Source organism: Leptopilina heterotoma, unplaced genomic scaffold (assembly GCF_015476425.1).
Source record: "Leptopilina heterotoma isolate Lh14 unplaced genomic scaffold, ASM1547642v1 Lhet_42, whole genome shotgun sequence".
Taxonomy (NCBI): domain Eukaryota; kingdom Metazoa; phylum Arthropoda; class Insecta; order Hymenoptera; family Figitidae; genus Leptopilina; species Leptopilina heterotoma.
The window spans coordinates 3498514-3521529 of record NW_025111078.1 but is presented as its reverse complement, the minus strand read 5'-3'; the positions used below and the strand labels follow the sequence as shown (position 1 = coordinate 3521529).

Genomic DNA, 23016 nt, shown 5'->3' with positions numbered 1-23016 from the left:
TGGGGATACCACTTGGTAGCGGGAGTCTTAATGGGTTATGACACTCTAGAGGTTGAAAAAATAGGTGTTTTTTGAGAATTTTTTTAAAGCAAACTACGAAGGCAATCACAATTATGATCTGAGGACTTTATTGTACATTTATTAAAGTGTAAAAATATAAATATTATAAAATTTTATTGAAATTTGTGGCGCTGACGCTTCTAATCTAGTTTGAAAAATCTGCTGTATACCTGCGTAGACCCTTCAATTATCCCTCCCCCGCGCAGTGCAGGGCTCACCGCGCGCTGTAAAGCCCTGCACGAAATTAATATTAATTAAAACTAACAATTAGATTGTTAATAAAAAGAAATTTTTAATTTAATAAATTTTTAAATTCAATTTTAAGTTAATTTAATTATTAATATTTATTTATTTACAATAAAGTCACTCTGGCGTAACAGTAAAAAATATTTAGTTCTTTGAAATTTGAATTTACCATGTGAGTTTATGACTGATAGCACTGACTCGTATGGTAAGTTATCATTTGATGCATCTTCTTTAATAGCTTAGTCGACAATGTTTGAAATTAGTTCTCACAATTCTCACAAGAGGTAGTTTCAATTATAGAACCCTGTAAAAATAGATATCAAATTAAAGCTCAAAGAAAAGAGATATAAGGTTTTTTTTAATAATAATTCAATTTAAAAAATTTTAATCTTTGTTAATAAAATATAAACCTAAAATATAGAAAAAGTAATGTGCCTTTTTATAAGTAAAATTTTAATTAGTGTTTATAAAATGAAAATAAAATAAATAAAAAATGCTCTATAATTTATAAAACTTTTTCTCCAAGTTCATTTATTTCATTTATTTAGAGTACAAAGACTTTCTAAAATAATCTTAATTTAAATGATTTTTTTTATGATGTAATCTCGAAAACAAAAATGAGAACTTAAATTATTTAACCAAAGTACAAATTATTTTTTGGACTTTCCTATATAATTATTAATTTTATTAAGAAAAATTGGAACATTGGAATGCTGTTTTAGGTTTTCAAAATGCATTACAATGGTCCCTAAATCAATTACTTAGTTTTACATCGTAAAATATGTTATCTTTAAACAATAAATTTTTAATAGTTTGAAAAATATAGCCTATAAAGAAATAAAAAAATGTTTCAATTTGAAAACTATAAAATCGAGTACATCATTTACAGAAAAAAGTTTTGCGATAAAGACTACATACATTTGATAAAATATAAACCCTTTTTTTTAGCAACAGTAATAAACTTTTTAAATTTTTGGGTTTTCTTAGAATTTTATATACTAGAAACCAGCAAAATCTTTCACCAGGTGTAATATAATTTTTTTTTTCTTCAGTAAACTTTGAAATTTGAGGCAAAGTCATAGAAAATAATTTTTAAGGAAAAATTTGTAGGCCAAAAACATTTAAAATGAATATGTGACCTAACGATAATTGTATAATATATATTTTTTTTTAATCAATTTATATGCATATTTTCTATGACTTTGCATACTTTTATTATCAATTTTCCTTTAATCCATTTCTGATGATTTGGACTAAAATCTACTTCCTTGGCTGTTGAATAATAACGGGCCTGGAATTGTGAAAATGACGAGGTGGTTCGTGAGTTGGCATTGGTTTCTCGTGAAATTTCTGCACAGCTTCCGGCGGGAAGTCTGCATTTCCCTTTGCCAATACGCCACTGATCAACAGTTGCTTCGGTGGACTGTAATAAAAATTATAAATTTTAATAAACAGAAATACATTTTTTTTATCTTTCACCCTCTATAACAAACAAAGATTTTTTTTAATATTCACACTAAAAATACACATTTTTTCACACAAAAGCGAATTTTATCGAATATGATGATAAGGGACGATATTTATCTATGATTTATTAAAAAAATGCTTTTGAATTCAATCAATTAAGATACAAAATGCAAAAGAAACAAATGCTATTACGTCATCATAAAAAAAAGTTTTCCGTTAATTATTCTATTTTAACTGTTATTATTAATTATTGGAATTCTAAAAAAACATCCTCACAATGCACTTTAGAAAAAATACAAAACTATAAAATAAAAATAAAAAAAAATCACAATTATTACCAACGTGCTTTTTCAATTAATCTCGGCTTAACACAACGTTTGCGAACGATGAATGGAGACAATTGATTTCCTAAATCCACATCAGATAAAACTCTGAAAATAAAATGTAGTAAAATAAAAATAAAAAAAATCTCGCTCGTAATGGATGTATTATTTAAAATCTTTTATATGAACGTATTTGTGACTCTAGCAAAAAATTATAATGTTCAGAAAATTTTTCTGCTTGATTTAATTATCTGAAATCAAAAACAATTTTTATTAATTATTTAGCATAGAAAATAGTCGAGAAATTTTTTTTTAGTTCAGTTAATTAAAAATGAATCTTTAATCAAGTAGAAAAGTTCCTATAATTTTTTGCCGCGTAACGTAACGTCCCCCTAACGAGAAAAGCGTCTTAAATTTAATTTTAAATATTTGTTACTTATCCAAACATTTAATTTTCGAAATCAAGTTATTTATAAATTCACTTGTTCGTGTATATTTTCTATTATTTAAATTATAATTATTTATGTTCAATAGATTAGATATTTATTTATTACATTGTAAAATAATAGATAATTCTTTTAAATTATAAGCCAATCAGGTGTACAAGACACACAGGAAGTGACGCAAAACCGGTTAAAACCGTTTTAACCTTTTTTGCAAAATAAAAATAAAAGCAAAAAGCGAATGTTACAATGATAAATATAATGAAATCTCAAGAATGATAAAATATACAATATAAATATAGATAATTACTTCTTTTATACTGTGTATACAGACAATTGTTGATAAATGTTTACAAACAATATGCCACATCGACAATATAAAGAATAACATTGAGAAAATATCATAAAGTAAACAAAAGTTTAAAGAAAAAAAACACAACTCACCTAGTCGATGGCTTGCTTTCCTCGGCTTCCTTGGCCGGTTTGACCTCGCGTTCCTCCCTCGGTAGTTTATGTTGAATTATCCTCATGCCCCCGGCTTTCACTATATATATAAAATTGCGAAAAAATGAATTTATAATAAACAGAGATATCCTCAACGACCTTGAGCCGCTTTGTTTCCCTTAATCACGTAGCACCTCTACTACGTAGTTTATATATACATGTATATAAAATTTTAAAAAAAAATATTTTTTAACTAACCTGCTGGAGGATGTCCTCCTTTCAGTTCACCGTCTTCAATACTCGACATTATAATTCTATCAAAAAAAAATACAATAAAATACTTCTATTATACTTATTTTGAAGCAATATGTCTTGATACTTTTATAAATTTTTTTTTTAATAAAATATCTCTTCAAAAAGGATGAAATTTAACTTGTTTCACTGGCGAGCGCTCGAAACGCAATAATGAATCCAGTGAGACTTCGAAGAACCACATATACACACAAACACACACTTAGAATTACGAGAATACACGAGATATGCCGTATTTATACGTCTTTTTCAAAGAAAAATATTAATTTATTTTTATCAGAATCCACCATCAATTTTCTCCAGGAATATCTATTTTCATTTAAAAACATTTATTCTTTCATAAAAATACTTATTTTTTAAGAATTATAAATTTTCAGTATATAAAAAAAGAAAACAAACCGGTAAGAGCACGCGCACAAAAATGGCGGTTTATTTAAATTCTCACAATCACAACCGATTGTCTTTATCATCTAATAAATAAAATTTCATTGTTCTTAAAAAATTAAAAAATTATATATAAAATAATAATACACGTTATAAAATGCTAAAATTATTTTTTAACATAAAACAGACTTCGCACTCGATAATTAATTTTAAAAAAGTAGCTATCGAAAAATTAAACTTGACGACCAAAAAAACTCATTTTAGACGCACTTCACAAAACTGACAAAAATTCTAATTTAAATAATATTGAAATCCTGCGATTAATTTTATTATTTACGAAAATAATTGAATAGTTGTAAAGAATTAAATCACAATTTTCAAAAATAATTGAATTATTGCGAAAAATTTTATTAAAATCTTTAAAAAGAATTGAATTTCTATGAAAAAAAATTGTTATTTAATTGAAAATAATTGAATTTCATTTATAACGATAAAACAATATATTGACCTGTTTAATGCATCTTTTGAAAATAATTGAATTCTTGCTTAGAATTTTATCAAAATTTTTTTTTTAAAAAATTGAATTTTCATGAATTATCAAAGATGATAATTAGTTTTTACACAGAGCTTCAATGGAAAAATCGCATCGACTTTAACATCCCCTTAAGATTATCCCCCGCCCCTAGTAAATAAAAATACATTTTTACTTGAATCAAATTAGAAATAGTTTTATTAAACAAAAAGAGCTTATCACCTGTGACATATTAAAAAAAAGAAATTTTAAATTATGATGGTCCCTGAGCTTGTAATTTCTCATCCGCGTACATGTAATGAAGATCCTTGCAGTCATCGTTAGAAATATGAACCCATCCAGTTGGTTTCATGTGATAAACTGAAATATTAAGCAAAAACAGATTATTTTTAGTTATTTATAAAGTTAAACTTTGTTTTTAAAAAAAAAACATACCTCGAACAATTCCACCGGATGCAGCGTCCCTATGGGTCGCGTGATAAATTGAACGCCGACCAAGATCATAGGCTGCTTCATCTTCTAAATTCCAATCGTAAAGTGAATCTAAAACTCCATAAGCAAACAATGAACCGGAACCAACACTGAATACTTGTCCTGTTGTTCTTGTTCCCTCCGAATCAACATAGTAAAGTGAAGGTCCACGCTTATCCCAACCAGCAATCATCATTCCTGAAGATTTTTGGATTATTTAAATTTTTGACGATTTTTATCAAATTTCGAGGGGAATTTGATTGAAATTGAAGCTACGGATTCAATAACTCATCTGATGCTCTTAGAGATGTGGTAATACCAGTCAGTGAGCAGTGAGAGCCTCTAGGCCACTCACTGCTACCTGACTAGGATTAGTGCGTTATTGAATCCGGGGCCTCAATTGGACTAGAATTTTTATTATTAATTTTTTTAAAAATTCTATTACCGATGCTGAGACCCATTCCCTTGTAGTTATAGACCATGTTTGTCATAAGTTTACTAGCGGCAGCAATAGAAATACGTTCTCTGTTTCTCAATTCATATAAGCGACATTGTTTCGCTAAGACACGATCCCAATAAACGCAATCTGCAGCACCCCCGGCAATTGTTCCCAGTAAATAATCGTTGATTTCGACGACTTTCTTTACGCATTGCGATCCTATTGTAAATAGAAGATTATTTTGTTATTTTTATTGAATTCTTTCTATTTTTTCTCACAGTTCCTAAATTTTCAGCAATATGATAAACATTGCCTTAGGGGAAGACTTCGTCTATATTTTTAACTATATATCAAGAAAATGATTTAAATCTTCCATAAAATTATTTTTATAGTAATTTTTAGAGAAAAAAATCAATGTCTATAAAAAAATTACCGAATGAAAAAATTGATTTTTTATCATTTTTTTGGCAAAAAACATTGCTTTTAGGTTGGAAATGATAAAAAATAACATTGTTATTCAATTTTTTTTATATGGAAATTCACTTGCTTATTTTTCTAATTTTTAATCATAATATCATAATTTTTTTATATTTTTTATTTAAAAAAATTATGATTAAAAAATTTTAAAATCAATTTTTTCTTTCTGTAATTTTTTTGGAGATACAAAAACATACTATCTACAAAATTACGGATGGATTTTAAAATCTATCAATATTTAAAAAAAAAATAAATCCAAACAGGGTCTGAATATTTTCTATACCTTTACTTCATCTTCAAAAAAATTACTATAAAAATAAATTTATGAAAGATTTAAATCTTTAAGGATTTAATCATTGATTAATTTTTAATCGGTTTTGGTAAAATTGGCCCTTAATTTTTTTCAATTTTCTTAATTAGAAAACGTTGGTCAAATTTTAGGTTATGTTTCACAACGTTTCTTTTATTAAAAAAAAATTGTGAATTTTATTCCAATGGTTTTTTCTTAATTTCTAATTCTCAAAATACTTGACAGACAGTCAAAACGAAAGTTAGTCCAATTAATTACGTATTCAAAAAGAAAAAAAGAAATTGAATTTTGAAATTCCTTTTGCCAGAAGAGTAAAAAAACTTAATTTTTACTTTAAAGTTAAATTTAAATAAAAATTACAATTCTTTATCAATAAGAAATATTTATTAAATTTTAGGTTATGTAACCAAAATTGACAAACGTAATTTTTATTCAAATGCAACTTTAAATTATTTAAAATGTTGAAAATTCAATTCTTTACGCTTGTAGTAAAACGAATTTAAAATTTTTCTTTTTCTTCTAAAATACGAAATTATGACATTGGACTAACTTTTCTAATACAATTAATGTAATTTTCTGACTTTTGTCACTTGGTAGTCTTAATAGTAATTAAAATTAAAACTTTGGTGTTATAACGATCACTCCGAGTCAAAATTTTATTTTGATTCGAAGTGATCGTTAACCTTAAAGTTTTATTATTTTTTTATTTATTTATAATTTTCTTCCGTTTGTTTGTCAGATTCTTCCCCTTTTAATCTTTTTTTAAAAAAAGAAGAAAAAACAAATTTTTTACCAATAAAATTGCCACCAGTGGCTCGCGAGTCGACAGCGAGAATAATTCCATTTTTGTAAATAAAACCCAAAGTTGTTGTTCCATGATTGAATTTTATTTTAATCCCCTTTCCCAAAGTATTGGTATCGTTATTAAATTCTGCAAGTTTCTCTGCAGGCTAGAAAATAAACAGTTTTTTGAAAATTAACATAACCTAAAAATAATTATTAAAAATTTTAAATATTCAAAATATTTGTTTATTTAGTTTAAATTTTAACCATAGGTGACAAATTCACTTTCAATTATTAATAAGTTCTCTGGAATAACATTATTTTTATTGTACTTTTTATTAAAATTTGCTAAGTTGTCAAAAGAAATTGTGTTGTCATGATATTGCACTTTTTTGGAAAAATTCAAATTACTTACGTTTGCATAAGGAGGCAAGGACAGTTGATAACCGTTCATAAAATTCCCAACGTTGAATTCACTCTCCACATCGTCATTTTCTCGTGTTTTATTAAAATTAATTGTATTATTAACACCACAAACTTCGGTGAGCGCCATGTTTCACGTCTTTCACCAAATCACCGAATCACGCCGTTGAGTAGTTATTTAAATTACCGACCGAGTTTTGTGAGAAAGTTCCTAAAAATAACGCCAGGGCGCTTAAAATCTAGGGATTTTTGTGTTACCACTACTAGTGACTTTAAAACTAGTAACTTTTACTTTCTACTGAGAAAAACAAGGACTCTAATATATCTAGAGTCGATTTTGTCCAAATAGTTGTCCACACCTAAAGAAAGATGTCATTGTTCTCCTGTTTCAATAATTTACTAAAAGTACCATCTACACATCAATTTATTCAATGGTCGTGCTCCTTGCTAATCACGTGATCAACAAAATTCACCAATAACTTGATCGAAAAACAATCACGTGACATGAAAAATCGAAATGGTGGACGTATCAGGATGCAGGGTTGGATCATGGAACGCAGGATCCCGTTTCTGGCTATTGTGAAGGACGAAAAACTGGGCAAGGGCTGCCGAACACAGCCCGTCATCCGTTAGCCGTGTCATCGGTGATCGGTTCACGATAAAACGAGTGCAAGAAAAAATTTTTTTCCCCTCCCCCCGTGTGTGTGTGTATATTACTAAAAAAAAAAAATTTCTTTCAATTTTTAAATGCATGCGGAACAATTTATTATCATTACGACTTAACGTGTTGTCTCCTTCACATCAAGTGTCAACCTAGTCTTCTCCTCCATACGTACACTCCCCTCGTCAAAAAGTTTCTATATAAAGGGGAAAAAAAGTTAAAAAAAAAAAGAACGAAAAGAAGGAAAAGAAAAAGCAGGACGCTGATAATAGACGTAGAAAATATCATCGTGTTTTGTGGTTTTAAAACTGAATTGTGTAATTAAATGTGGTTGTGATTGAATAAACGCGATGCAATAAGCTCTTGGACTTAATTAATTAAGCAACAGTCTGGCACACGGAGGTTGGGTCTGCGAAAGCATGTTCCCAATCCCTATGGATTGTGTGCTATACGAAAGGATGTCGCGAGTATAATGGCTCTTATTAAATCATAAAGGTAAGTAATTTATTAATAAGTAGTTTTTATTTTACAGTATAGTTTTTTTTTTGTCGAAATGTTTGAACTTCCCGGAAGAATTTTTCTTTTTTATTATCACGGCATAAGTGATACAAGGACGACCTCACTGTGTTGATATTTGCGAGTCAATCTTGATTCTTATTTCATTAAAAAGATTTTTTTTAACTTTATTAATAAAAACACTTAAACACTTGATTTTCCTTTCGATTTTTTCGATTTTTCTTCAAAAAACTGATTAAAGAGGTGAAAATAAACAATAAGGTAAATGCAATTTTTCCATCTATTGATTTTTTCGAAAATCTTTTCTTTTTCAATTTCTTTTTAAAAGCGACTTATTTTTCGAAAAAAAATAATTTTTGTTTTAATTTCTAGAAAAAAGTTTCATTTCTTGTTTTTTTTTTTCATGAAAACGATTCCAAGATGAACGTAAATATGTCATTCGCAATGATTCACACACTGATTGTTTTTATCAGAAAAAATAGTCTCGATAAAGAATTTAATTTTCGTTTTTGGAAATTCTCGACTGAATTTTTAATCTGTAATTTTTTTTTCTTTTTTTTTAATAAACTTTTACCTCCGAGTTTTGGACAAATTTTAATTCCTTGAACATTTAATGTAAAACTTTTTTTATTTATTGACTTCCTGAAGAGAAAATCGTATTGATTTCGAAACGTTGGGGTAATTTTTATATTCAAAAACCACTTGACCGAATGTATTCGTGTAAAAAATTTTTTTTACCTACTATTCTTATTTTTTTATTTTTTTTTTTCTATTTAAGAAGAAAATTACTCATTTTTTTTCCTTTTTAAACTATTTTTTCCAAGTAGTTTATTAGAATCAAAATCTATTTCCTGTATTTTTTAATAGACAAATTATTCCTTTTTCTTTGTTGATTTTCTATTTTTATTTTTTAAGGACCTAGTTCCGGGCAATGAAAAAAAAACATTTAAATTACAATGAGAGAGAAATAATTTTTAACAATCGGTGATGAGTAATTTTTTGTGTAAAATTTGCCGACAAATTTAATTAAAAATGAATTTTATTAATTTTGTTAAAAGATTAATTTTAATTTTTCGAAATATTAATTTTAACTTTTTGAAAGATTAATTTTTATTTCTAAAAGATTAATTTTTAACTTTTTGAAAGATTAATTTTAACTTTTTGAAAGATTAATTTTTATTTTGAAAAAATTAATTTGTATTAATTTTTGTATTTTAATTTCAATTTTAACTTTTTGAAAGATTAATTTTTATTTTTGAAAGATTAATTAATTAGTTTTAAGAGATCAATTTTAAATTTAATTAAAAATGAACTTCCATTGACATTATTAATTTTGTTATTCTTTATTTTTCAGATGCAATCATAAGAAAAGAAAGTCGAAAGTCCAAAAAAAAAATAATAAATGTTTTAAAAGTGAAAATTTTTTTTGCCCAAACAAAATATGATAAAATACTCAAAAGGTGCAAAAAGATTCGACGAGGGTGGAAATTTATATATATTTTTTTAGCCCAGTGATGGAACTAAGTTACTGTATGACAACAATAGCTAACCCACGCGTAGTTTCCATTTGACATAATGAATGGCTTGATAATAGTTGAAAAGTTGTTAGAAGTGGGCTGCTGAATTCAAATAGTGTGTCATATTGTGATATCCAACATTAAATGCACAATATCGTGACTTGAAAAATACTCTCTGTAAATTATCCCTCTTCGCAAGAACAAAGTTGAAAAAAAACAAACAAGAGATTTTTTCCACATACACTGCAAAGATTAAAGTTTAATTGAAAAAAAAATCTATTTTTAATAAATGAAAATGAGAAATTATTTACAAAAACTCACCTGATAAAAATACCTCATCAATACGCTTAAAATAAATATTTTTTTGGCGTTAATTTTTTAATTTTAAATAATTTTTGAAATTTTTAAAGAAAATTCTGTAGAAAAAAAAAATATCAAAATGCACAGAATTTGTTTTATTTGCCAAATGAACAAAATAATGTTCTGAATAAGGAGAGGACAACATTTTTTTTCTCTATTGTAAAATGTACGGGAATTTAATAAAACACTATTATCGGAAATCTTCGAGAAAATTCGAAAAGGAAAAAAAAAGTTTTACACAATATTTTATGGATGATAGAGGAGAAAACTTTTAACCCTTATAGTCAAAGGTTAGTAAATTCTTTCTTATTTCTACCATTTATTGAGTAAAATTGAAATGTAAAATTAGATTTGTAACGAGAAGGCGCGAAAAATAAGAATTTAGTGCTTTCTCCTTAAAATTCATTTTGAAAGTATACGTTAAATCTTCGAGTTTATTTTTACCATTGGCACGCGTGCAGCTGTTTGTGATTTCATATCTTGGGGGAAATATTACAATTACGAAAAAGCTGATGGAATTTTATTTTCTACGCCGAAAGAAATAAAAAACTTTTTTCTATTATTTGCAATTAAGAATTGAACGTAAATAAGTTTAAATTGTGCCTTCATCGATGATGGTCAGTTTCGAATTTTTTAAAAATACGAACATAAAAATGAAGTGTAACTTGAAAAAACTTCCTTTTTGAAAACTTGAGTCCGTTTATCTGAAATTGAAATAGAATTGAGGAATTAAATTATTTTCATTGTTCCAGGGTTAAAAATCATGGACGGTAGTAGTTCAGGAGTGGTGCAAGTATTCGTGGGAGAATGGAGTCCCGAGTACGAGGCACTTTCAATAAAAGCCACGAAGCAAACATCTTCTGCTGAAATTGTAGAGTGTATAATTGAAAAGCTCAAACTTGAGGACAGTACAGCCTCAACTGGCTATGAATTGGCGGAAGTTGTGGGCAATTCTGTTGGTCAGGAATGTAAAGAAAGAAGACTTGGTCCTACAGAGTGTCCCGTGGCACTAATGTTACTCTGGCCAAAAAGTGCTGCTCAACAAGAATATTACAGGTAATGAGCAATGTTAAATATTATCTTGGTAAAGTTTTTAAGCTGACACTCAATTTAATCGAAAAAAATTCTAAACATAAAAGACAATTAGATTTCCTAAGATTTGTCTGTTACGTTCTATTAGTTTATCGAATTCAACAAATCTTAAATATAAATATAATTATCAATGGTGCCTCCAAGTTGAAAAAATGTTTGAATTTATTGGTGAAAAAATTACGTGGAAAGCTCAATATATAAAGGACAAAGAAAGACTAATCAAAACATAAAGTGGTTTCCTACGAGCAGAAGGTGTAATTTCTCTATCCAACTCTCAGACTTCGCACTCGATAATTAATTTTAAAAAAGTAGCAAAAAGTAGTAAAAAAAACAAGCTATCAAAAAATTAAACTTGACGACCAAAAAACACGTTTTAAACACTTCACAAAACTGACAAAAATTTCTATTCGATTTATTTTCCTAACTTTTTCCTAATTTTCATAAAAAATTAAACTTCTTTCTTATCCTGCTAATAAATTGAATTCCTGCAACGAATTTTATTATTCATGAAAGAATTTAAATATTTAGAAAAATAATTTAATTCTTGTGAAGAATTTTATAAAAAAATTTTAAATAATTGATTTCTTTCCACTAATTTTATGCAAATTCTAATTTAAATAATTGAATTCTGTTTGGAAATTTTATGAAAGTAGTAGATATTAAAAATCATTGAATTGCGAAAAATTTTTTAAAATAATTAAATTTTACAAAGAATTCTACTAAAATTCTTGAAAATAATAAATGTCTGTGTGACATTTTATTAAATATTTTTTGGGAAATAATTGAATTTCTAAAAAGCATTTTATTATTTATGAATATATAATTGAATTCTTGCGAACGATTTTATTAGAATTTTTTTAAATAATTGAATTTTCAAGAAGAAATTCATTACTTTTGAAAATATGTAATTGAATTCTTGTGATAAATATTGTTATTTCTGGAAATAATTGAATTTTTCAAAGAATTTTATTAAAATGCATCAAAATAATTGAATTTTCTGGAATAATTTTGTTATTGAATTCTTTCGAAGAATTATTTATGTAAATAATTTAATTTCTTCGAAGAATTATTTATGTAAATAATTGAATTCTTGATTATTAAAATATAAAAAAATTGAATTATTTCAAAAAAAATTAATTAAAATATTTGAAAATAATTGAATTCCTGTGAAAAATTCTAATATTGTTTTACCTAAATAATTGAATAGTTCCAAAGAATTATAAAAAAAACATTTTTTTAAATAATTGATTTCTTCGAGAAATTGAAATTAAATTTTTAAGAATAATTACATTTTTTGAGCAATTCCTGTAAAATTGAATTAAAAATAATTGAAATCCTGCGATGAATTTTATTATTTATGAAAATAATTGAACAGTTGCAAATAATTTTATTAAAATTTTAAAAAATTATTAAATTCCTGAGAAGAATTTTATTATTTATGAAAATAATTGAATATTGCTATTTATACAGATAAATGAAATCTTGGAGAGATTTTTTTCTTAATTTTGAAAATAATTAAATTTTTGACAAGACTTTTATTCCTTTTGAAAATAATTGAATTCTTGCGATGAATGTAATTATTTATGAAAATAATTGAATTTTGCAAAGAACTTTATTAAAATTCCTGAAAATAATTGAATTTATGGAAAAAAAATTTTTTATTAATCAACATAATTCAATTATTTGACGAATTTTAATAAAATTTTTTAGAATAATTAAATTTTTCGAGAAATTTGATTCAAATTGTATTAAAAATAATTGAAATCCTGCGATGAATTTTATTATTTATGAAAATAATTGAATTATTGCGAAAATATTTATAAAAAATAAATATAAATATAATATAAATATTTTTTTTTAATATTTATAAAAAAAAATTGTAAATAATTCAATTACTGTGAAATTTTTATTAGTTATGAAAATAATTAAATGTTTGAGTAAAATTTTATTAAAATGTTTTTTAAATAATTCTTTTGGGAAATTTTATTTAAAATAGGAGAATATTGAAAATCATTGAATTAAGAAAATTTTTTTGAAAATAATTGAATAGTTGCAAAGAATTTTTTACAAAATTTTCAAAAATAATTGAATTCCTCAGAAGTATTTTATTATTTATTAAAATAATTGATTTATTGCGAAAATAAAAATATTATTATTAAAAATATTATTAAAATATTTTCAAAAGAATTGAATTTCTGTGAAAAATTTTGTTATTTTTGAAAATAATTGAATTCTTTATACAAATTTTAGAAACATTATTTTAAATAATTGCTTTTCTCGAAATATAATAAATATAAAACTTTTATTTTAAATAATTGAATTTTTGTGGAAAACTTTATTTGTGAAAATAGTAGAATTTTTTGATTAATTATTTAAAAATAGTATTAAAAATAATTGAAATTCTTCGATGAGTTTTATTATTTATGAAAATAATTGAATTCTTGCTTAGAATTTTATCAAACATTTTTTTTTTAATTTAAATTTCCAAGAAAAATGTTATTATTAGTGAAAGTAATTGAATTATTGTGAAGAATTGTATAAAAATTTTGTTAAATAATTGATTTTTAGAAATTTTTTTGAAAATGCTATTTTAAATTAATTGAATTCCTGTGGAGGTTTTATAATTTATGAAAATAATTGAATTTTTGGATGAATTTTATCAATTTATAGTTTAAAACAAATATTAAATATATAAAAATAAATTAGTTCAGTAATAACAGAAAAAATAAATAATTCTTCCAGGTTCTATTTGAGAAAGAAGCAACCCGATTATGTATGGACAGACAGTAGATTTCCAATGGATCCACAATTATTAAAGGACTATTTCAATAGATTCCTTTATCAGCCACGTGACAAGGAATATCCGGATCTTTGTCAGCTTCCCGATTTAAATGAACAAACACTATTGGATAATTTGAGAGCAAGATTTTTAGCTGGTAAAATTTATACCTACGTGGGAAGTATTCTAATTGCTCTCAATCCATTTAAATTCTATCCAATTTACAATCCAAAATATGTGAGTCTCTATCAAAATCGAAGACTCGGCACCGATATTCCACCGCATATATTTGCAATAGCCGATGCTGCATATCATTGTATGTTGAAAGAAAAGAAAAATCAATGTATTGTTATTAGTGGTGAGAGTGGTTCGGGTAAAACGGAATCGACAAATTTTCTTCTACATCATTTGACCGCACTTAGTCAAAAGGGTTCGCATGGAAGTGGCGTTGAACAAACAATATTGAGCGCCGGTCCAGTTTTAGAGGCTTTTGGAAATGCTAAAACAGCGCATAACAATAATAGCAGTCGTTTTGGTAAATTTATTCAAGTGAATTATAAAGAAAATGGAATGGTTCATGGGTAAGTTTTTTCGGAAAATGGAAAAAAAATTTTTTAAATCGATGAATTTCTTTAATAACAAACAATTATTAATTAATAAAATTATTCCTTTTTTCACAGTGCGGTGGTTCAAAAATATTTACTCGAGAAATCGCGAATCGTTTCGCAAGGTAGAAACGAAAGGAATTATCATGTATTTTATTATCTGCTGGCCGGAGCTACTGATCAGGAGAGGCAAACACTTCATTTGGAGAGTTGCGATCGATATAATTATCTTAATAAAAGTGGTTGTTATGGCTTGGAGAATGTCGATGAGTTACATGAATTTTCAAGACTGAAACAATCAATGGAAATGGTGGGATTTACACCTGAGAAACAGAGGCGATTGTTTGCCGTTTTATCAGCTGTTTTATTACTCGGTAATTAATAATTTTTAAAAACAAACGATATACCTTTTTCTTTTGTCGATAAATTAGAAATTACTAAATTGGAATTTTTTACAGGTAATGTTGAATTCCAACCGAGGAAATCGTATCATCATCATGATGAGGCTGTGGGTGTGAAAAATCCAGAAGTTGTTGCACTTATTTCGGAATTATTGAGGGTAAAACAAGAGACACTGCTCGCTGCTCTTACGGCGAAACGTGCACGAGCTTCGGGAGAAACGCTTGTTATTAACTATCGACTTCCAGAAGCGATTGCAGCGAGGGATGCGATGGCTAAATGTCTATATGGAGCTCTGTTTGATTGGATTGTTCTCCAGGTTTGTTATTTATTTTTTTTATAGATGATCTGAGTCAAATTATCAAGAATTCAAACACAAAGCCTTCAATTTTTTCTATTTCTGACAATAATTTCTTTTTAAATAACTTAATTCTTGAAGAACTACCATTAAATTATTATTTAGAAAATATTTAATGAATAATTTTACTTTAAATATTTCAAAATTAATTGAATTTTGAAAGAGTTGTATTTAAAATTTTTATAAATAGATGAACTTCAAAAGGTTTTAATTTCAAATTTTATAAAATTTCAATTTTGAATTAATTTAATTAGAAATTTTAAAGAACTTAGATTTTTTAAAAATTTTAATTATTCAAATTCTTTAGAAATTAGTTAAATTTTTTAATATTTATTAATTATTATAAAAAAAGTTATAGATTTATAGAAAAATTTTAGTTAAAAACATTGAAATAATTGAATTTTGAAGAAGTTACAAGTTATTGCAGAAATTCAATTATTTTCAAAAGTAAAAAAATTCTTCGCAAAAATTAAATTATGTTCAAAAATTAAAAAAAAAAATTCGAGTCAAAATTTCAATTGTCTTTATAAATAATAAAATTCTTCTCCGCAAATTCAATTATTTTTAAAAAATTTAATTCATGTCAAAATTTCAATTATTTTCGAAAATTTTCCGAAAGAATTTAATTATTTAGAAAAAATTTTGATAAGCATTTTTAATACAATTTTAATCGAATTCCTCGAAAAATGTAATTATTCTGAAAAATTTTATTTAAATTCGTCAAAAGAATTCAATTGTTTTGATAAATAACAAAATACTTCCCAAAAATTCAATTATTTTCAGAAATTTTAATAAAATTCTTTGCAAAATTCAATTATTTTCATAAATAACGATATTCATTGCAAGAATTCAATTTTTTTTCAAAAGAACTAAGATTCTTTTGAAAAATATAATTATTTTCAAAATTTTTTTTAAAAAATCTCATCATGATTTCAATTATCTATAAAAATAGCAAAATTCTTTGCCGAAATTCAATTATTTTGAAAAGGAATATAATTTTCCTCCGAAAATGAATTATTTTCAAAATTTTTCACAATTTAATAATTTTCAATAATTTACTATTTTAATAAATTTTTTCAAAATAATTCAATTATTTAAAGAAAATTTTGATAAAATTCTACGCAAATATTTAATTATTTTCATTAATAATAAAAATTCCACAGGAATTTAATTATTTACAAACTTTTTATAAATTTCTTCGCAATAATTCAATTATTTATGTTTTTTTTATGAATTTCTTTGCAATAATTCAATTATTTTCCTAAATAATAAAATTTTTTACAGAGATTCAATTATTCTCATAAAATAATACATTTCTTTTTAGAAATTCAATCCTTTTTATAATTAATTAAACGGATTGCAGAATTTCAATTATTTTTATTACAATTTTAATCGAATTCCTCGAAAACTGTAAATAATTATTCTTTAAAATTTTATTAAAAATCATTAAAAAAAAATTCAATTATTTAAAAAGTTTGTTGATAAAATTCTTTATGAGAATTATTTTACAAAAAATTTATATGAGAAATATTCTATTATTCAATAAATTTTTTATTTTTGTATTTAAATAATTGATTTCTCGTAGAATTTTCTAATGAAAATTGATTTAAAAATTAATTTCTATTAAAGTTTTAGATAATAATTGAATATCAATAGCATTATACTTGAATTTTCAGAAATAATTAAATTTTGAAATGGTTTCAGATTAAAATCTTTGAAAATCTGAATTTTTCATACTTTTAACTAACAATTCTGTAGAATTAATTTTTTTGAAAAAAGTTCAATTGAATTTTTATTGAAATTATTTGTTGTTTTTATTTTCTAATATATTATTTAATTGAAGAATTTCCAAATAATCTTGAGTGTCTAATTTTGAGTGTCTAATCATTTGTAGAGTAAGTTTTTAAAATTACAAAATGTCTGAAAATTTAAAAAAAAAACGATTAAAATTAAAAATTATAATTTCATTAGAAGCGTCTAAATTTTATAGGTATTTCTCCTTTTAATGTGCAATTAAAAAAAAAATTTCTTGAACTCTAGGTGAATCATGCGCTTCTCTCGAAGAAAGATACACTTCGAGATCATCAAGGCAACAGCATAGGTGTCCTCGATATTTTTGGATTTGAGGATTTCAAAACATGCAATAGTTTCGAACAACTTTGTATTAATTATGCCAACGAACAATTGCAACATTATTTCAATCAACATGTATTTCAATACGAACAAAGGGAATATCGAAAGCAAAATATAAGATGGACAGACATTGGTTACAGTGATAATTCAGCTTGCTTAAATCTTATCGAGGGTAAGCCTAATGGACTTTTGTGCCTTTTGGACGATCAGTGCAAGTAAGTTTCTTTAATTTAATAATTTTTAAAATAAATAATAATAATTCTTTACTTTAAGCTTTTTTTTCGGCAAAATATTAATTTTTTTTTTATTGTGGAATAGAAAATAGAAGAAGAAATTTGCTTTTTCAGTTTTCCTGGTGCTACAAATGAGACGCTTTTGCAAAAATTCAATTCCGTTCATAAGGACAATCCATTTTATGAAGCACCTCAACGACGTGAGGCTGCTTTTGTTGTTCGTCATTACGCTGGCTCGGTGAAATATCAGACGTCAAATATGAGAGAAAAGAATCTCGATTTGATGCGACCAGATGGTGTTGTTGGTGTATTGAAAAATTCCTCACTTGCATTTGTCCGAGAATTAGTTGGTGCTGATCCAGTTGCTGTGTTTCGATGGGCGATACTTCGCGCTTTCTTTCGCGCTCATTTTGCATTTCAAGAGGCTGGAAGAATTCATCGGCATGGCAGAAGTAAGAATTTCTTCTATTTTATTTTATTTTTTTTTTATTTTTTCGGGAAATTTGCATCACAAATTCCCTTATTATCAAATGCAGTAGTTTTCACTACTTTTTTCAGTATTAAACCTACTTTTCGATTCTTTTTATTTAAAATTAATTATTGAGTGTGAAAGCCTGATATTATTATTATTATTATTATTATTATTATTATTATTATTATTATTATTTTAATTAATTTTTGTGTATAATTTCAGCGGACGGGAGTAAAACTTCTGTACAGAACAGATATAGAACACCAAATGAGAATTTAATAAGGTCAGTAGTATAAATTTACAATTTTGATCTATGTCTGTGTGCCTGATGATTTTTTTTTAAAAGGAGAAAGGAACTAAATTTAACTAACACTTTTCTTAAATGTTTGATTTTTAGCCTATTTGTCAAAAAAAAATTATATTATTCTTTGCCTTTGAAAACAAAATTCAGCAGTTTAAATTTCAATTACGAAGAGTTGAGAGAGAGTTTTCTTTTCTTTGAGAATAGTAATAATAGATAAAATTGCATTTACGATGGACACATTGTCTTTTGTCCTTGTAGCCATCTTGTGACGTTATCGGCCGTGAATCTTGCTATTAACCGAATAGCGTAAGTGGTCTTCGATCCACTATGTGTGTTTGTTCAGAAAATAAAAAAAAGAAAATACTTATGGATTTGCAAAACTTTAAATTAAAATGAAAAAAAGTTTCGTAAAGTTAAATGAAAATAGACAATATTGTAAATCCATAATGTTCTAGAATTGAATGTTTCATATTAAATTTATAAATTTCGAAAATTAATGTCTGTTCGCACTTTAATGTATTGTGTTTTAGAATTAGTTTTCATAATCGCGTCATAATCATTGTTTTTTGCCCCCACATTAATGCATTTACATTTCTCTACAACTCTTCTTAAGCCAGGGTTGCCACAGGTCTGGGGGAAATCAGGGAAAAGTCAGGGATTTTTATTAAAAGTAGTGGAAAAAATTAAATGTTTAGAATTTATAAGAATATTCTGAATTTTCTTTTTCCAGAAATTTCAATTATTTCAATTCAATATTCAAAAATTGTAAAAAAAAATTCTCGTTAACATTTCAATTATTTGAATATAAATAGCAAAATTCTCCCCCGAAATTCAATTATATTCAGGAATTTTAATAAAATTAATTGTAAAATTCAATTATTTTCAAATATAACAATATTCATCACAAGAATTCAATTATTTTCAAAATTAATAACATTCTTCGCAAAAATTCAATTATTTTCAAAAAATTTTTTAAAAAAAATATCTCAACATTTCAATTATTTTTATAAATAATAAAATTCTTCGACAAAATTCAATTATTTTCAGGAATTTTAATAAAATTGCAAAAATTCAATTATTTTTATAAACAATAGTATTCATCACAAGAATTCAATTATTTTCAAAAATTTTAATAGAATTCATGGCAAAAATTCAATTATTTTCAAAAAAATTTTCTTAATTCAATGATTTTCAATATTCTCCCTATTTAAAATAAAATTTCCCAAAAGAAATATTTAAAAAAAATTTTAATAAAATTTTACTCAAACATTTAATTATTTTCATAACTAATAAAAATTTCACAGGAATTGAATTATTTACAATTTTTTTTTATCAATATTTTCGCAATAATTCAATTATTTTCATAGATAATACAATTTTTTACAAGAATTCAATTATTTTCATTAATAATCAAACTCAATCAAACGCAGAATTTTAATTATTTTTAATGTAATTTTAATAGAATTTCTCGAAAAATGTAATTATTCTGAAAAATTTTATTAAAATTCGTCAAAAGAATTCAATTATTTAAAAATTTCTTAAAAAATTGATATAAAAATGAATTCCAGTTAAAATTACAGATTATAATTGAATATTATTTTCAAAAAATTTTTTTTCAAATTTCGTCAATATTTTAATTATTTTTATAAATAATAAAATCCTTCACAGAAATTCAATTATTTTTAAAATGTTTAAAAGAAATTCTTGGAAAAATTTCAATTATTTTCAAAATTTCTTCGCAATAATTCAATTATTTGCCTAAATTATAAAATTATTTTTAGGAATTCAATTATTTTTATAAACAATAACATTCAATGCAGAATTTCAATTATTTTTAATTCAATTTTAATTAAACTTCTCAAAAATTGCAATTTAAAAAAAAAATTATTTTAATTTGACGAAAGAAGTCGATTATTTAAAAATATAATTAGTTGTGGTTTGCATTTATGTATCTTAACGTTTTTAATAATATTTCTTTTTAAATATTTTCAATTTTAAAATTCTAATTAAATTATTTTTGAAAAATTTCTTTGAATTTTTTTTTAAATAATGGAGTTTTTTTTAATAATTTCAAATAAAAAATTTTGTAAATTATTGAGTTTTATTGGACAATTTTTTTGAAGTTTTTAAAATAATCGTGTTTGTCAAAAAATTAAACAATTAATTATTGAATTTTATTAAAATTTCAGAAAGTAATTGAATTCTTTTGAAATATTTTGAAAATAATTGAATTGTTGCGAAGAATTTATATTTATTTAAAGATGAAGTTATTGGTGTTTTGGAATAATTTTCCAATTATAAAGGAAATTCGTAAATAAATGTATAGTAGAACTTTTTTTTTTTTGAGTATCTAATAATTTTTAGAGTGAATCAGAATATTTCTTAGGGGAAAAGTTAAAATTTTGTGTAGAAATCAGGGAGAAATAAAATTTAATTTTTGTGGCAACCCTGTAAAGCATGACTGCAAAACTTTGGTAAAAATGTATAAAATTGTAGCGATATTAATCTGTTATAAAACTGTTCATTGCTATTTCATCATCATTATTGCATTATTAAAATTAAGAATTTGAGAAAAAGAGACGAGAGACATGCTTAACTTTTTGCAAAAGAATGAAAATAAATTTAGAACCAGGGGAAAAAAAAGTTTTTTTTTTTTTTTTGAAATATTGAAGAGAGAGAGGTAGCTAAGCATGAAGGCATTTTTCAGTGCGCACAAACAAATTCGCCCGCCAAGTTATCAGAAGCAGCGCAGTGTCTGCTTACCATCGACCACCCCATCAGCCACATTAACTGTCACACAAATTGAAAACAACGACAGTGTTAACAACAATCGTTTATCATGGCCACAATTTAGAAATATTAATCAGATGCAACAGCCTACGATTGTAACGGCAAAAAGTTACATTGTCAGGGGAAGGGATGAGCAGTCCAATAGTAATAATAAATTCAGGCGTGATACACACACGCCACTAGAGAGGGTACTTCCAAAAGACGAAGCGAACGTTATGGAACGTGCAAATCGAATTGTCATGTATGTAAATCTCATCGCACCTATTTGATAATTCATCATAAGCTAAAAATAAAAAAATAGAAATTAAATGTGCGAGGATAATTTTATAACACCACGAGTGTTTCTCTCTACCGCGGGTTTTATGGGTTTCTTCGTTTAGGTAATATGGTGTAATTATTCTTGTAGAATCTTTAAAGGAAGACAATTTTTCCTTGTAAACATTTTCTTACTTTATAAAGAAAATTGTCTCGTAGTTTTAAGCACACTTATACACAAATATTTTTGAAAAAAAAATGGTTACGGGGTTACACATTTTTCATTTTTTCGCCAATCACGTGTTTTGCACCAACGGATCAAAAAAGCATGTTCTAGGATTTTTATAGACTATGGTAGAAATTAGGTGGTAGTTTCTATAGAGTTTCTATATATATTTTAGATCTTTAGAAAAAAAAAAATTATTCGAGAGGAAAATTAATTCATTTTGCATGTTTATTTTTTATACAGTTTTTTCACTTGATTGGCCACTAATCAATTCTGTAATACTTGAGTTCATTGAATAACCCTGCATGAATGTGGCGCGCATTGAAAAAAGATACCGAAGAAGTTTTAAGGTTATGTTTCACACAATGTTACCTTCATTAATTCAAGCTTTTTAAATTTTAATTTAAATTCGAAAATTTAACACAAAAATCAGTTTTTATAATTAATTTCAGGGGTAATGAAGACCAGGGGAGGGTGGGGGGGTCCCATTTTTATACTATTACTTTAAAAGTTACGATTTTTTGCTATTTGGACACCTTTCTTCAGTGCGCGTTCACTTGATAACAAAATCATGCTTTCCTGCAGTCTTCAGAAAATGCCTGCCTGCCTGTATAATTACAGTCTAATGACTAATCCTTTGTTTCATTTACCAATGGGAATGGTGACTGAGAAAATTTTCTAGTAGATAGCAACATCAATGTCAAATACGGCGCAAAATTTTAGAACATGAATTAAAATAAATAAATTTTTTTTTTCTTTTAAATGACCTAATTCTTAACGAACTTTCATAAAATTATTTAGTGAATAATGTTACTTAAATATTTCAAAATTAATTTTAAAAGAGTTATTACAATTTTCATAAATGAATGAACTCTTCAAAAGGTTTTAATTTGAATTTTTAGAAAATTTCAATTTTTAATTAATTTAATTCAAAATTTTAAAGAACTTAGATTTTTGAAAAATTTTAATAATTTAAATTCTTTGGAAATAATAGTTAAATTTTTTTATATTTCATAAATTATTAAAAATAATGGATTTATAGAAGAATTTTAGTTTAAAAAAAACTAAAAGAAATTGAATTTTTGAGAAGTTAGAAATAAATAATAGCAATTATGGGAAATAATTGAATTTGAAAAAAGTTTCAAATTAAAAACTTTGAAAGATTTAAACTTTCTATACTTTTCATTGACAATTCTGTGAAA

General features: G+C 25.1%; 3 protein-coding genes across 4 annotated transcripts in view; 1 reads left to right on the top strand and 2 right to left on the bottom strand.

Moving 5' to 3' along the window:
* Positions 1–807: 807 nt before the first annotated feature.
* LOC122506455 (death-associated protein 1) lies at positions 808–3464 on the bottom strand. Its single transcript, XM_043618647.1, has 4 exons — positions 3242–3464; positions 2984–3083; positions 2112–2204; positions 808–1729 (listed from the first exon to the last, which is right to left on the bottom strand). Exons 1-4 carry the CDS (start codon positions 3288–3290, stop codon positions 1567–1569), a joined length of 405 nt encoding a protein of 134 aa, XP_043474582.1. The 5' UTR covers positions 3291–3464; the 3' UTR covers positions 808–1566.
* A 915-nt stretch (positions 3465–4379) lies between these two features.
* Positions 4380–7286, bottom strand: LOC122506453 (proteasome subunit beta type-5). Its single transcript, XM_043618646.1, has 5 exons — positions 7107–7286; positions 6702–6858; positions 5128–5340; positions 4647–4880; positions 4380–4571 (listed from the first exon to the last, which is right to left on the bottom strand). The coding sequence occupies exons 1-5, from the start codon at positions 7242–7244 to the stop codon at positions 4465–4467; spliced, it is 849 nt and encodes a 282-aa protein (XP_043474581.1). The 5' UTR covers positions 7245–7286; the 3' UTR covers positions 4380–4464.
* Positions 7287–7645: 359 nt separating this feature from the next.
* Positions 7646–23016, top strand: part of LOC122506452 (unconventional myosin-IXa-like) — a 37587-nt gene continuing 22216 nt past the window's right edge. The window contains exons 1-10 of one of the 2 annotated variants that reach the window (XM_043618644.1): positions 7646–8270; positions 9646–10458; positions 10921–11224; positions 14003–14620; positions 14720–15018; positions 15103–15362; positions 17442–17749; positions 17882–18219; positions 18462–18522; positions 21251–21574. In XM_043618644.1, coding sequence (XP_043474579.1) covers positions 10932–11224; positions 14003–14620; positions 14720–15018; positions 15103–15362; positions 17442–17749; positions 17882–18219; positions 18462–18522; positions 21251–21574 — 2501 coding nt within the window. In that variant the 5' untranslated portion in view covers positions 7646–8270; positions 9646–10458; positions 10921–10931. The remainder of the gene's footprint in view (positions 8271–9645; positions 10459–10920; positions 11225–14002; positions 14621–14719; positions 15019–15102; positions 15363–17441; positions 17750–17881; positions 18220–18461; positions 18523–21250; positions 21575–23016) is intronic. The other variant, XM_043618645.1, reaches the window with a different exon arrangement.

What these genes read in the sequence shown, in the direction of transcription:
- LOC122506455 (XM_043618647.1), bottom strand. Translation starts at nt 3,290, where the DNA reads ATGTCGAGTATTGAAGACGGTGAACTGAAAGGAGGACATCCTCCAGCA. An exon ending in GAAAGCAAGCCATCGACTAG is followed by an intron (nt 2,205 to 2,983) that starts GTGAGTTGTGTT and finishes TTTTATTTTCAG; the next exon opens with AGTTTTATCTGATGTGGATT. An exon ending in TTAATTGAAAAAGCACGTTG is followed by an intron (nt 1,730 to 2,111) that starts GTAATAATTGTG and finishes TTTTTATTACAG; the next exon opens with TCCACCGAAGCAACTGTTGA.
- LOC122506453 (XM_043618646.1), bottom strand. Translation starts at nt 7,244, where the DNA reads ATGGCGCTCACCGAAGTTTGTGGTGTTAATAATACAATTAATTTTAAT. An exon ending in CACTGGTGGCAATTTTATTG is followed by an intron (nt 5,341 to 6,701) that starts GTAAAAAATTTG and finishes TATTTACAATAG; the next exon opens with GATCGCAATGCGTAAAGAAA. An exon ending in GGGAATGGGTCTCAGCATCG is followed by an intron (nt 4,881 to 5,127) that starts GTAATAGAATTT and finishes AAAAATCTTCAG; the next exon opens with GAATGATGATTGCTGGTTGG.